At 50.4% G+C, this 12,940-nt stretch overlaps 1 protein-coding gene across 2 annotated transcripts; it reads right to left on the reverse strand.

Annotated features, from left to right (window-relative positions):
• Positions 1-776: 776 nt before the first annotated feature.
• Tmem109 (transmembrane protein 109) lies at positions 777-10,946 on the reverse strand. 2 transcript variants are annotated; one of them, XM_046445658.2, is made up of 5 exons: positions 10,789-10,886; positions 8,885-9,031; positions 4,544-4,788; positions 3,340-3,442; positions 777-2,318 (listed from the first exon to the last, which is right to left on the reverse strand). In XM_046445658.2, the coding sequence occupies exons 3-5, from the start codon at positions 4,778-4,780 to the stop codon at positions 1,927-1,929; spliced, it is 732 nt and encodes a 243-aa protein (XP_046301614.1). In that variant the 5' UTR covers positions 4,781-4,788; positions 8,885-9,031; positions 10,789-10,886; the 3' UTR covers positions 777-1,926. The 2 variants fall into 2 exon arrangements, with proteins under 2 accessions (XP_046301614.1, XP_046301613.1); XM_046445657.2 differs by lacking the exon at positions 8,885-9,031 and having other exon boundaries at positions 10,789-10,946.
• Positions 10,947-12,940: the final 1,994 nt, after the last annotated feature.

A 12,940-nucleotide genomic window follows, 5' to 3' on the forward strand; every position in this document is an offset into this window, starting at 1 on the left:
GGAGCTCCTGAGGGGCTTCCTCTACCTCCGCCCACCCCGTAGGCACCTCACCTGTAAAGGCACCAGCCGGTCTCAATCAGAACCGGAATTCAGAGACATATGGGAACAGAGCTGCAGGGGCAGAAAAGGAGAGGGGGCCAAATGACAACTACCTGGGCCCGCCCTGACAGAGCCCTGGGCCACCACCGAGGGAGGAAGCCAGGCACAGGCTGCTTCAGATTCATGCCCTGCCTCACCCCGGGGAAAGTCCCCAAGGGAGAGGTCTGCCTGAGGGGTCCTGCCCAGCCTTGCCTACCAGGTGGTCTTGGAATAAGTCCAGACCAGGAGGTCTGGCTGCTCATTAGCATCCCCTGGGCAGAATAAAAACAAGCAAAACCAGACCAAAAAACATAGCTGGGTCCTCCAAACAGATTCACCTAGGGACCCAGTGAGAACCTTGCTCTAGGAACTCCTCAGTCTGGTAAGGAAGAAGGGGGCCACCCAAGTGTCCTCCAGACTTCCCAGCACACCATGAGGAAGCTGTACTTCCCCCCAGCCCACAGGCCACCATTCCAGCCCTGCTGGCCAGCTCCTGGGGGCTTTGCAAGGGGGCAAGCTCTCCTCTTGCCTCACACCCCTGGAGGGAAAGGTACCTGGTACCAACCTGCTGTTTTTGTTTTGAAATTTTCCTCCCTTCCAAGAGCTTCTCACTGCCCCTAGAGGGAGAAGTCAAGAAAGCTGACAGGCACCACAGAAAGGGGTTTGGCAGCAGAAGGAGACATCAAAGCAATCCAGACTTTGAGTAAATACATTTTATTCAGAACAAGATAATAAAATAGCGTGCAGTTTATTTAAAACCAACCAAGCGCTGATAAAAATATATATCACTGCAGCCGTGATTCCACATCAAACCTCGATAGTGAGAACTGGGCGCGGACTCTTCACATCATGGGCCAGGCCTAGCAGAGGACACCTACTCCACCAGGGCCTCAAAGGAAGAAGTGACCCCTCACTACCAAGAGCGAGTGCACTGGTGGAGAGGGGTCAGCAGCGGGCCCACCCTGTTTCTGCAGAGCATGGGGAAGGGCAGACACTGACCAGCAACTGCTCCTGGTGGCAGGAGCGGAGGGACAACAGTACAGAACTTCCTGCTACTGTGCAGACAAGGAAGTGGGTCCTCCTGCCTCCTCAGGGCTTCTGAAATCTCTACAGAGCATCTGACAGGGCCCCACGGGTGGACACAAGTCTGTGAAGAAGCAGCCATCTCTTGCTTGGCTGAGGAGGAATCAAGATTCTGAGGGACTGCTCTCTTCTGGACACAAAGCAGTCACAGCACACTCCTACCCAGTATGGCAGCGGGTGAGCAGAGGGCCCTGCTGGCTAGGATTAAGGCACTTGTAACAGACTTAGGGTCCATCATTTCCCCAGCCACACAGGCCTCTGAGGACCCTGCTTCCCCTCCCTCTTCCCACTGCTGGGCAATGAGGACAGGAATGAGCCTCCAGGGACCGTGGTTTAGTGAGCACAGGGCTGGAGGAAGAGGAAAAGGAAGGGAGCTGGGTGCTTGGCCAAGGAGGAGCTGCGTAGGTCCAAAAGCCAGAGCTTTTTGGGGAAGCCAGGCAAAAGCAGAGGGGAGCGAGGTAAGTCACAGGGGACTAGCAGCAGCAGTGTAGGCGGAGAGCAGATGCCAAGCCAGAGGGAGGCCTCCAACCCTCCATCGGCCTGAGACAGACTGGGAGCAGAGAGAGGATTCAGAGCCTGGATAGAGAGCCTCAGTGGACAGAGGACAGTGGGGACGGTCCTCCTCTCTCAGCTTGGCCAGGGCAGGGATAAAGATTCTGAAGGTTCAGACGGGGCAGGAAAGGGCAGGGGCTGCGAAGAGGGCCTGCAACCCAGAAGCAGCTCAGCTCTTTGGTATGGGAAAGGTGGCTCCATGGGACATCCTTGTCACTCTTCTTCCACACTCCGGGGCCCCTTGGCTGCTCGCCTCTGTCGCCAACGCAGCTCTTCCACCTGGCGCTCCAGCCCTCGCACCTTGGCTTCCAGTTGGGCCCCCGAAGCCCGGGTGCCAGTGAGCCGGCTCAGCAAGGCGTAGAGAGTCAGCAGGGCCAGGAGTAGCAGGGCCCGGGTGGAGGGGTCAGGCACCGATCTCACCAGGGCCACAAAGCCAGCCAGGAAGATCACAACCTTCAGGCCCCCCAGGATGCGCCCCAGCAAGGCCAGGAGCAAACCGAGGAGCAGAGACAGCAGCCAGTAGGTGACCAGGGCTCCTGCTCCCCACAGCAGGAAGGTCTGGACCTGGCTAGGGCTGAGCTTCAGGACCTGGGTAAGGCGGTCACCTGCAAGGAAGAGTCACAGAATCAGCAACCTGATGAAGTGGTAAGGGCAATAAGGGATAAGGACAGGAGGCCAGGCCTCTGAGGACCTCAGTTCCCCTCCCTCTTCCTCAAATGAATAATCTATTCATGAATGCCTTGGGGATAGGCCGTGAGTGACGGATTATTCATGCAAATAAATAATCTATTCTCTCTTTTCTGGTTTTTTTTTTTTTCCAGTACTGGGAGTTGAACCCAGGGCCTCACACATGTTAGGCAAGCACTCTATCACTAAGCTACATCCCTACCCCTTTTTATTTTTTTATTTTGAGACAGGGTATCACTAAGTTGCCCAGACTGGCCTTGAACTTGCAATCCTCCTGACTCAGCATCCCCCAATTGCTGGGATCACAAGTATACACTTTCATACCTGGCTCAGGAGTAATCCATTCTCACAGGCTCAAAGAGACATGGGTTTGAATCTCAGCTATTTCTTACTGGCTGTGGGACCCTAAGTAGACCACTTCCCTTTTTAAGCCTCAATTTCATTTACTCTGTTTTTTAAATTTTATATTTATTTATTTATTCTCTATCTATTTATCCATCCATCCATTTTTCAGTACTGGAAAATGAATCCAGAAGCCCTCTACCACTGAGCTACACCCTGGCCCCATTTTTATTTTATTTTGAGACAGAGTCTCACTAAGTTGTTCAGGCTGGCCTTGAACTTGTGATCCTCCTGCCTCAGCCTCCCGAGTTGTTGGGATTATAGGCAACTGACACCACACCAAGGTGTCAGTTTTGTTTGTTTGGGACAATTCTGCCTGCCTCACTGGGCTGTTAACTGTAAGTGGGAAGCAACATTTGAGCAGCTGCCTGATCCAGGTACACCTGGCATGTGGTGGTAGTGGTAGTCACTGGTCTGCTCTTATGCTGGGAAGTGTCAAGCAGCTGGAGAAATGTCTAGACCCTGAGGAGACAAACTCTCACCAGCAGGAAGGTCCCTGAGAAGCTCTAGCAGACTAACCAGTTCTCCGCCACTCACCGTCCATCCCCAAGGCATTCAGCAGCTGCGCAGCGATCCCAGACAGGGCAAAGAAGGCCACGGAGATGGCTGATGAGAAGGCCCACACCGTCTGTGTCAGAGTCTGTGGGAAGAGCACGAGGAGAGATGAGTCACAATGAATGGGGCTCCTCTCCTCCAAGCCTGCTCACCAGGGCCCAGGCAAGGCCTGCAGGAGGGTTTCTGCCCTGTTTCTCAGCCAGTGGCAATGGGCCTGCAGAGGGGCCTTTCCACACCCACCTCCCAGTGTATGGGAATGGACAATGGACCATTCTTCCTTCCTGACCTGGAAACCAGGACCTCTGGAACCTAATTCAACTGATTTGCTGGATGCTTTGGAGGTAGGAGGAGGAGGAGACATGTGTGTGAATGGTTGGGGGAGCACTGAATCCCTCTAGTAGTTACTTTATAAAACTGGAGTTCTCCGAGCCTCCTAGGAGTCATGAAGGTATATGGAAAAACACTTGTAGGCTGGGCGTGGGGGTGCACACCTGTAACCCCAGCAACTTGGAAGACTGAGGCAGGAGGATCCTAAGTTCAAAGCCAGCCTCAGCAACTTAATGAGGTCCTAAGCAATCCAGTGAGATCCTGTCTCTAAATAAAACATAAAAAGGGCTGGGGATGTGGCTCAATGGTTAAGTACCCCTGGGTTCAATCCTTGGTACCAAAAAATAAAGATTAAAAAAAAAAAAAATGTGTAAAAGGCAAGGATGTTTTAATGAAAGAGCCTCTTAGCTATACTGTATTACAGATTTTATAAATAACTGTCTCAGTCCCTCAGTGTGACCTATCAGAAGCGTGCGATGCCACTTGTGGGACACCAATGGGTAGAAAAAAACAGGCCTGGCTTCTGCCACCCTGCACTTCTGCGAGTGAGGAATGGACTCAGATCTGGATATTTTGCCAGTCCGAGACTCTAGGTCACATTTAGACCAAAGTCAGACTCTAGTTAACCACATTTTCCAGCTTTTCTGGAAAAGAAAGGGCAGGAACCAGGAAAAGGTAGGGATGGGGCTAAAAGGCCCTGGTGTAGAAATCAATGAGGAAGCAAAAGGTCTGGTGCTTTGTGTGGAATTTGGGGCTCTGCCCCAGGGATCATGACGCAGAGAGGATCTGGCACCAAGAGGATGTGGCCATGAAGAATGCCTTTTCTCTTCAGAGCCATAACAGGGACTACCCTCCTTACCTCTGAAACCACATGCATCGTCTCTGGCCCCACCCAGGAATCCAGTGTCTCCCGCAGAGATCGGCCTATCTGGGTCAAGAGGTCAGCTGAGGGCTCCTTCTTCTGCTGACCTGGTGGTGCGAAGTCTCGGTGGGACTGGGAGGATGCCGAGTAGAGAAGGAGCAGGACCACTAGGACCAGCGACATGGCTTTAAACAGATATCTGCCCCAGAGGGGACTGCTGCCTGAACCTGCCATGGTCGGGCCTGCCAGGAGAGAGCACAGGGTGAGATGAGGGTCAGACCTGGTAGACACACCCACTGTCCCAGCTCTGATCTGCCCCAACATCCTCCCCACCCCTGCAAGCACCCCAACTAAAGCCAGAAGGAGTTGTTCGTTGAGAAGGGAAGAACAGGGATTTGCAACTTAAGCTGGGCACAACCAAAGAGTCATGGGTTCTCCTGTGCATCCTTTACCACCTGTATACCAACAAGTCGGCAAGCTTTCAATGCCCGACCGAAGGCTCTCTTTAAGGCTTATTCCAGTTCTAAAAATCCAGAGGCCTGTCTCTGGGTCTTAGGTGCTATAGGCATAAAAGAATTGTAAGACTTCAAGGCTTTGTCCCCCAAAGCTCATATCTACAAAAGCTGATACAAAAAAACAACTTTAAAACAGCAAATAGTAGGATTTGCCACCTTATGATGACGTACAGAAAAGTGCTCAAGTATGGACTCAAACAAGAGTAAGTCCACATGGGCCACTGGCTCTGCAGGTCCTTCATGAAGGTGGCCATCATCCTCATGGCCCCTCTTAGTACAGAGAAGGTGAGACTAAGACTGAGAACAAAGCTAAGCCCTTGTCGAAGATCACTGGGCTAAGAAGCAGAAAGGCCAGAATTTGAACTCAGGTTTCTGCTTCCAAACTCCACATTCACTGGGAGCTACGGTGATTCCAACCAAGGCTGCTAGATGGAATCACCTGGGAATGTCACAAAGTACTGATGTCCCAAGCCCAGAGGTTCTGATGTCATTGTCTGGATATGTCATTGTCTGGATATGTCATTGTCATTGCATCTACACAGCTGAGAGCCACGCTGAGGATATGGGAAAACAAAACGGTTCCTACCATATTCTCACTCAAAATCAATGTAGAAGAATTTTATGATTACCCATGTGGGTGATTTTTACCCAAACACCAAGCAAGCAACCAATTCTGCAGTGGACACCAAGTGGATGTCCTCTAAATCAAGTCATTTCTGGCTGTCCATCTGGAGACAGTAGCATCACATCCCACAGGCCGAGGGCTCAGTCCCAAGACGGCCTCCTCACTCTGGAACACTGGCCACTCCTTCGTGTGTTGTCTGTCCTTTGCCCATTCTAAAGAGAAGCTACACCTACAGGATTTAGACGTTGCCTGCTAAATAATCTTTCTTTAGATTTTCAGAACCCAGAACATCTGGTGATCCTCAGATTACATCAGATTATGTAACTCCCCTCCTTACTCTTTAATTCTGTGCATCAACTAACACAAAGAATGTAAACTGCTATGGTGCTGAACTTGTGGAAAACTAATGAGACTGGCTACAGGAACTAGCCCCGGAGGTCGGGGTCCATGAGGACGTTTTAGCACAGGTGGGGGCACATCAGGGAGACACCACTCAGCACACAGCCTTTCTGCCTATTGCCCCACACCTCCTCCCCTTTCAATGAAAGCCCTCTCGCATACCCGAGTTCCCCAAGATGGAATTGAGGACCACAGCCCCTGCATGTTCTCAGGGCTGGCCCTTCAACAAACCTGATTTCCTCCCCACCAGCTCTTGTTTCCCAAGTAGTGGCTTTCTCGAGTGGTGTGCAGCCAGACCTGGTCCAGTAACAACTCCAGATACCAATCTCAAGCCCCAGGTTGCTTTACCTGTGCTTCAGGTAAATCAGGTTTCCCAAAACCCCCTCCTCAGGTTTAAACAATTTGCTGGAGTAACTCCCCAGCATTCAGGTGATGCTTAGATTTGCTGGTTTACCATAGGAATATTACAAAGGATACTGATGAACAGCAGATGAAAAGATGGACAGGGCCGGGTGTGGGAGAAGGAGCACGGCTCTTCCATGTCCTCTCCAAGGGTGCACCACCCTCCAGCAGCCTCCATGTGTGACTAGCAGGAAGCTCTCCAAACCCTGTCCTTTATGGGCGTCCATAGAATTGTCATTACGTAGACATGATCGGCCATGCCAATGATGTCATTGACCAATGACCATCAACTCAGTCCTTAGCATTCTTCCCCGCAAAGGTTGGGGGCTGTAAGTTCCAATTCTCAGAGTACATGGCTGATTCCCACAGCAATTAGACCCCTATCCTCTGGCTATCTAGGGAATTTGCCCCAAATTGTCTCATTAGCAGAAACTCAGATGTGTTCAAAAGGGTTTGTTATATAACAAAAAACTGTCTTTCACTTTCATCTTCTGCAGATGTTGCAGGAAGCAAGGCCAAAAGGCCAACTATTTTAACAAAAGATACTGTTATTGCTCGTGTTACTTAGGAAATTATAAATGCTACAGGAACTCTGAGCTGGGAAATGTAGATGAGAACCAAAATTATATATATAGTGTGTATGTGTGTATGTGGGGAGGATAGATATAGGTATAAAATATCACAACTGCTGACACAGAATGATCTCAACTCCTTGCACCCCCAAACAGGCAGAGGCTTAAAGAGCAACCTTTAAGGGGAGATATTATTATTATTATTAAGAAGCTCGAATTTAGCTGGTCTTGCCATGCGCCACTTCATCTTATTTAATCTCACAACTGCCTATCAGTAGGTATTATTATTATCCCCCAGTGAAGATAAGTGGTCAAGCCAGGATGTGAATCCCAGTGCCTCTGACTCTGGGCCCCTCACATGACCACTCTGATTTACTATCTCCAACTTGAATCTCAGAAGTGATTTAGAAAGACATGAGCTAAAATAAACTTCGCATCCACCAATTATCTCAGTGAAATTTCAATTAAGGACTCTGTGCTTTGTGCTCTGTCTGTAGGATATGGCTATGCGTACACAAATGAGGACTCAACAAGTGCTGACTTATTGAAACAGGGGAGGATCAGCCAAGGAAAATGTTTATAGGTCCAACCTCTATTTGCCACCGTGTTTGAGAAATGTCAAACAGCACAGTCAACCCACTGGTTCTCCTCCAAGGTCACAAAGGAACCTGTAGCTCCAGGGAGTTTCCGTGATTCAGACCTGATGATCAGAGGCTTAGACAAGCCGGGAGGGCAGCAGCAGCCAGGTTTGGAAGTATTTGCAGTTACCAAGGGAGTTGGCCAAAAATCTGGAGCCATCAGATGGAGAGGGAAGAGAAAGGTGTCCTTCCCACTCTTGCTTAGTGGGAAGGAGAAGGCTCCAAAAAAAGCCTTCTAAAAATATTACATTCTGGGTAGCTTCTGGCTCAGAAACAGCTGCCCCAACTCCCTCCCGAGGCCTGTAGGGTCGAGCAGGGCTGCAAAACATGCAGTTCATAACAAAAGGCCTTGGGCTGGGAAAGCCTTCTTCTGCTCGTTCTTGGCACAAATCAAGAACCAGATGGCTCCTGCCAGCCAGTGGTCGGGATGAGGAAGGCATGGGCCAGTTCCTGAGCTATCTGGGTCACAACCATGTTGGGGACTAAAAGAGCAACGTTGCTATCTTGGGTTGGATCCTATATCCAAGGACCTCCACCAAGAGGAGTCAGATGTCATCTCCTTCTCCCTAGAAGGTCAGGGTGATATGAGCACGTCCTCTCATAGCAGCCTGCTGCAGTTGTGTGCTGGCCTCAACTTCCAAGTGGCCGTCTGCCCCAGTCTGGGGGACCTTGAAATAAACTCTCCAAAATGAGGCCAGCATTGCCCTGCTGGGCGACCTTTTGAAGTATACCAGGAGCCAAATCTAGGAGCAGGATTCTGGAGTACACCATTTGGAGACAATGGGTGCAGATGACTGGATGCTCCATTTCTTAAAACTGTTTTCTCTAACAGGATTCCTTCTCAATTCTTCCAGATTAAACCTATCCACTACCATTATGCTTCCTCAATGTGGCCCAATCAAATACTTTTAATAAAGAAAGAAGGTTTGGTAATCAAGAACTGGAGCAGTCCAGACTGCTCTGACAGGTGGAAGCTTGTCTTACTTCAGACAAACAAAGGCACTCGGCAATAGATAATATTTCACTCTCTCTCTCTCTCTCTCTCTCTCACACACACACACACACACACACACACACACACAAAATTTGTGCAATACTTTTAATTTATAAAGTGCTGTGACTTTACTACCTTATTTATCTTTTACAACAATCTTCTAAGTCATTTTACTCAGATAAGTATGGCTTACCTGAAATGTCAAGTGACTATCCAAGATCACACAAAAGAACAGGGACTTTATTCCAGAAATCAGAACGTCAGCCTTTCCCTTTCACTTGTCCCATGCCTCCACACTTCTGGGTAAGACACCATCCCTGCCCACAAGGAACTTGAGGTTCTGCCAAGTACCAACAAACTCAAAGTGAGACGACATACAGAATTCCTCAAGGAGATCACACCCCAGGAGATGACCCACCTGTGGATCATCTTACGCCAGGAGTTATTGTGAGAAGACAGTTCAAGACAGGCACCTGCAATATGGCTCAGGCAGGGCCAGGAGAACCCAGCTGGGCTGAGGAAACTGCTTTACTTATCATGGCAGTGAGAGAGCACCTGTGGCTTGCTACAGGGGTAGGGTGGGGCTGTTCACACAACTCCAGCCAACGGGCTCCTTCCTCTTCGTCTATTCCTTTCATGCTGTTAGTCACTGCAGGGCAGGAAGATGTACTGTACTGCCCTCTGACGGCAGCTACTGGCCCATCACTGCTCATAGCTGCCCCTCTGGTGCAGCTGTTCTCACCTCTCATTGCCCATCAGAACTGCCTGGGAAGCCAGTTAAGTGAGGATGTCTGCCCCACCCAAAGCTACTCACCCAGACTCTCCCAAAGAAGAGCCCAGCCTTTTGCTTTTAAAGCTCCCCAGGGATTCCTGATGCACAACCAGATAGTTGCCACAAATGATCAGCAGCTGAGGGGGGAAACAAAAAAAACCTACTCCAGGCAAAGCCCCCAAAGTGTAACAGTGTACAAAGGACCTGAGATTTCTATCCCAGGCTCAATTCTGCCACAAACAAGAAGCCACTACCTTTATGCCTGTTACTTAACCTATCAGGTTTCAGTCTCCTCAAATGTAAAGCAGGGTAAAACCAGGTTAAGAGTTGTTGCAAGGAGTTAAGACGTTTCTGCAAGTACTTTGTCAAAGCTATACAATGTTGCAGGGCACCAACTGCCAATATAACACCCACTATGTTGTAGCATCGCGCAGTATGTAGCCACCAGCCTCCAAGCACCTCCCAGTCAGGCTTGACATCGAACTTTTCTTGGAATTCCCAGTGCTTAGCACAGAACGATGACTAAGAAAGGCTTGTTAAGTGAATATCAGGGGCCAGCCAAGAAGTGGGGAGGGTAAGACATGAAGAGGTAGGGAGAGGGAGGCTATTTCAACAGTTGATCCAAATATAGTGGTCATCGGAAAAGCACAGCTGAGTTGAAAGAAAGATGCTAAAAGCGGCGAAGACAGCACGGAGGAGGAGAAGGAAGTCAGCGCCCAGGCAGATTGGGGGCAGCCCCCCCCCCCCGCTAAATCCCTGACAGCTGCCACCCAGCAACTGTTTGGAGGCAGGGCAACGACAAAGGGGCAGCTTCCCGGCCGCGCCGCGCGCTCCCCAGGGCCCAGCCTCAGGGAGACAGGGTGTCGGTAGCATGTGCTATTTCGAACATCGAGTCCCCTTGCCAAGTGCTTCACGGTGGCGTGGGGGCAAGGGTTGTGACGTGGCCCAGGAGCTCGGGGCACCCTTAGGGGCCCGAACCAAGGCCGCGGGAGGCCGGGCCATGGAGTGAGGGTCGGGGTGTCGAGCTCAGCACTGGCTGCACTGCCCAGTCCGGTAGCCGCACTGCCGCCACCGGACCTCAGAGCAGTGCTCGAACTCTCTGCTCCTGGGAAATGCACGCCTCCGAGGTTACCTAGTAACGACGCCCCCGGTTGCATAGCAACGAGGATCCGGGTCCCCAGTAAGCTTCGTCCGCCGCAGGACGTCCGACCCCTCCCCACTCGGACTGGCAGGCCTCGCGGTTCCGCCCGGATCCCGCCTGCATGGCCGCCGCTTCCCGGTCCTGCGTGCTACCCCTCAGCCCTGATCTCTCGGCTCGCACTCACCGGGCTCCGGCCACCGCTATCCTTCACGTGCGACTTTGCTAAAACGCGCCACCAAAACCGCGCCTCAACTCCCGGGCGGTGGTTTATCGTCTGCGCATGCGCAGGGCGGGAGGCGTCCGGAGACGAGGCCCGCCGCGCTCGCTGCCGGAGCGGGGGCCTTGAGCGCATGCGCCCTACCTGCAGCGTTCTTATCCCACCTCCCCCCGCACCCGCCCGCCAAGCATTCCCACCTAGAGAAAAATGGGATCGGATGTTGGATGTGGGAACGGAAGTCTCAGGCAGGAAAGGGGAAATAAGTGACTCTACGTGGGCTGCGGAGTAGGTTTTGGAAGTGGAGTGCAAGCTGATCCTCCTCGGCAGCTGCTCGGCCTTAACTTGGGCTACAAATGCCCCCTCCTGGGCCTTTGTGGGAAATGTAGTCCGAACGCGGGAGCCTGGTCTTTTGAGAAACTTTCCGCGCTAAAAAGACACAAAGGGAAGGTGTTAGAGGACAGGTTAGAGGCACAAACGCTGGGGAGTCGCATCCGCTCTACCAAGAGAGCAGATCTACACCGCAGATGTGCAGATGGCTCCCAAATGTTTGCTTAGAATTTTAGAGAAGAGAATCCAAGCCCCACACCCCATTTCTACCACAGAGGCAGCATTTGAAGGGGATGACCCAGAGATGGAGACAGGTGACCCCTTGCTTGCTTTGAGATACTGGTCAGGTCGCTTCGTTTCTCTGGGCCTCCGTTGGTTGACTTTAAAGAACTTTAAGGTCTTAAAAAAACACCAAAGTAGGTATACAGTTTCAGTGAAGTTAACACAATGAGCATTTCCCAGATTGTCAGAATGTTTCCTAGAACCATCACTGGCTGCCCTAGAATAGCTCCTCTTTAATGTTAAAACCCGTTTCTCTAACTTTTCCTTCCTCCGAGCCCTTGAATCACCTCCCAATTCTGTTTTCTCCCCAGACTACACACTCAGTGGCTCCTAACCTGGCACCAGTCATTTCTTTCCTTCAGATGTTTCGCAAACTCATCCATGTTCTTCTGAGCCCTGATTACTTCCTGCCTCTCAGCTAAGAATCTTCCCCAAACGCTCTGCTAGAATTCTGAACCTCACCCTTCAACTTCCTAACAGTCTAGACTTCATAGTTGCTTGCGAGATGGGTTTTGATTCCAATTTCTGGTTGCATCCGAGTGGTAGAAAATATATCCAGCATTTCAAGGTTCCCTCCACCCTTGATCTTGAGGTTTTATACACCTTTTGGGCTGCTAAGTCTTTTATTTATTTATTTTTGATACTTTGGGTGCTTTACCACTGAGCCTTTAACAGATGATAGAGAGAAGTTCATCTAATCCTCAGTTTCTGTATTTTATTTTATTTTTCAATGTCTGTATTTTAGTTGGCAACGTTTTTTGAAATACTTTTTAAATTGTAGATGGACCCAATACCTTTTTTATTTGTTTTTAAGTGTTGCTGAGGATCGAACCCAGTGCTTCACACATGCTAGGCAAGTGCTCTACTACTGAGCTACAACCCCAGCCCAAGTTGGCAACTTTTGAGAATCTCACTATCCTGTCTAATCCTTTGTCACTCATCCATATAGGTGCCCACTGAATCTTCCTGGGCAATAGAGCCTCTTCTGGGTTTTTGGCCAGTGTGTCCCCATATTTCTGAAGCAGCAACCACAGCCTTGGCCTGGAGGAGGAAAGCATAGAGCTCCTTTCTCAGGGACCCGCTAATACCTACGCACATGTATCTCTCCTCTCAAAGCTCCTTGTGGACTCCACAGTCAGCTACCCGTGTTGGGACTCAGAAAAATGCCATCTCAGGCTGGGGATGTAGCTTAGTTATAGAATGCTTGCCTAGCATGAAAGAGATCCTAGATTCAATTCCTGGTACTGAGAGAGAGAGAGAGAGAGAGAGAGAGAAGGGGGGCAGGAAATAGAAAGTCCAAAGATCCATTTTCAGAATATAGAATTTGTAAGCAAAAATAACCAAAGGGCCAGGCACGGTGGTGCACGCCTGTAATCGCAGCGGCTCAGGAGGCTGAGATAGGAGGATCGTGAGTTCAAAGCCAGCCTCAGCAAAAAACGGGGCACCAAACAACTCAGTGAGACCCTGTCTCTAAATAAAATACAAAAAAATAGGGCTGGGGATGTGGCTC

The sequence above is a fragment of the Marmota monax genome, unplaced genomic scaffold, assembly GCF_021218885.2.
Source record: "Marmota monax isolate L192 unplaced genomic scaffold, Marmota_monax_Labrador192_F-V1.1 WCK01_AAM20220418_F8-fsc00038, whole genome shotgun sequence".
Classification (NCBI taxonomy): domain Eukaryota; kingdom Metazoa; phylum Chordata; class Mammalia; order Rodentia; family Sciuridae; genus Marmota; species Marmota monax.

Excerpts from the sequence above, each read along its gene's own strand:
- Tmem109 (XM_046445657.2), bottom strand. The coding sequence starts at position 4,780 with ATGGCAGGTTCAGGCAGCAGTCCCCTCTGGGGCAGATATCTGTTTAAA. Across the intron at positions 3,443-4,543 it reads CGATGCATGTGGTTTCAGAG|ACTCTGACACAGACGGTGTG; the intron begins GTAAGGAGGGTA and ends CTCTTCCCACAG. Across the intron at positions 2,319-3,339 it reads GAATGCCTTGGGGATGGACG|GTGACCGCCTTACCCAGGTC; the intron begins GTGAGTGGCGGA and ends TCTTCCTTGCAG.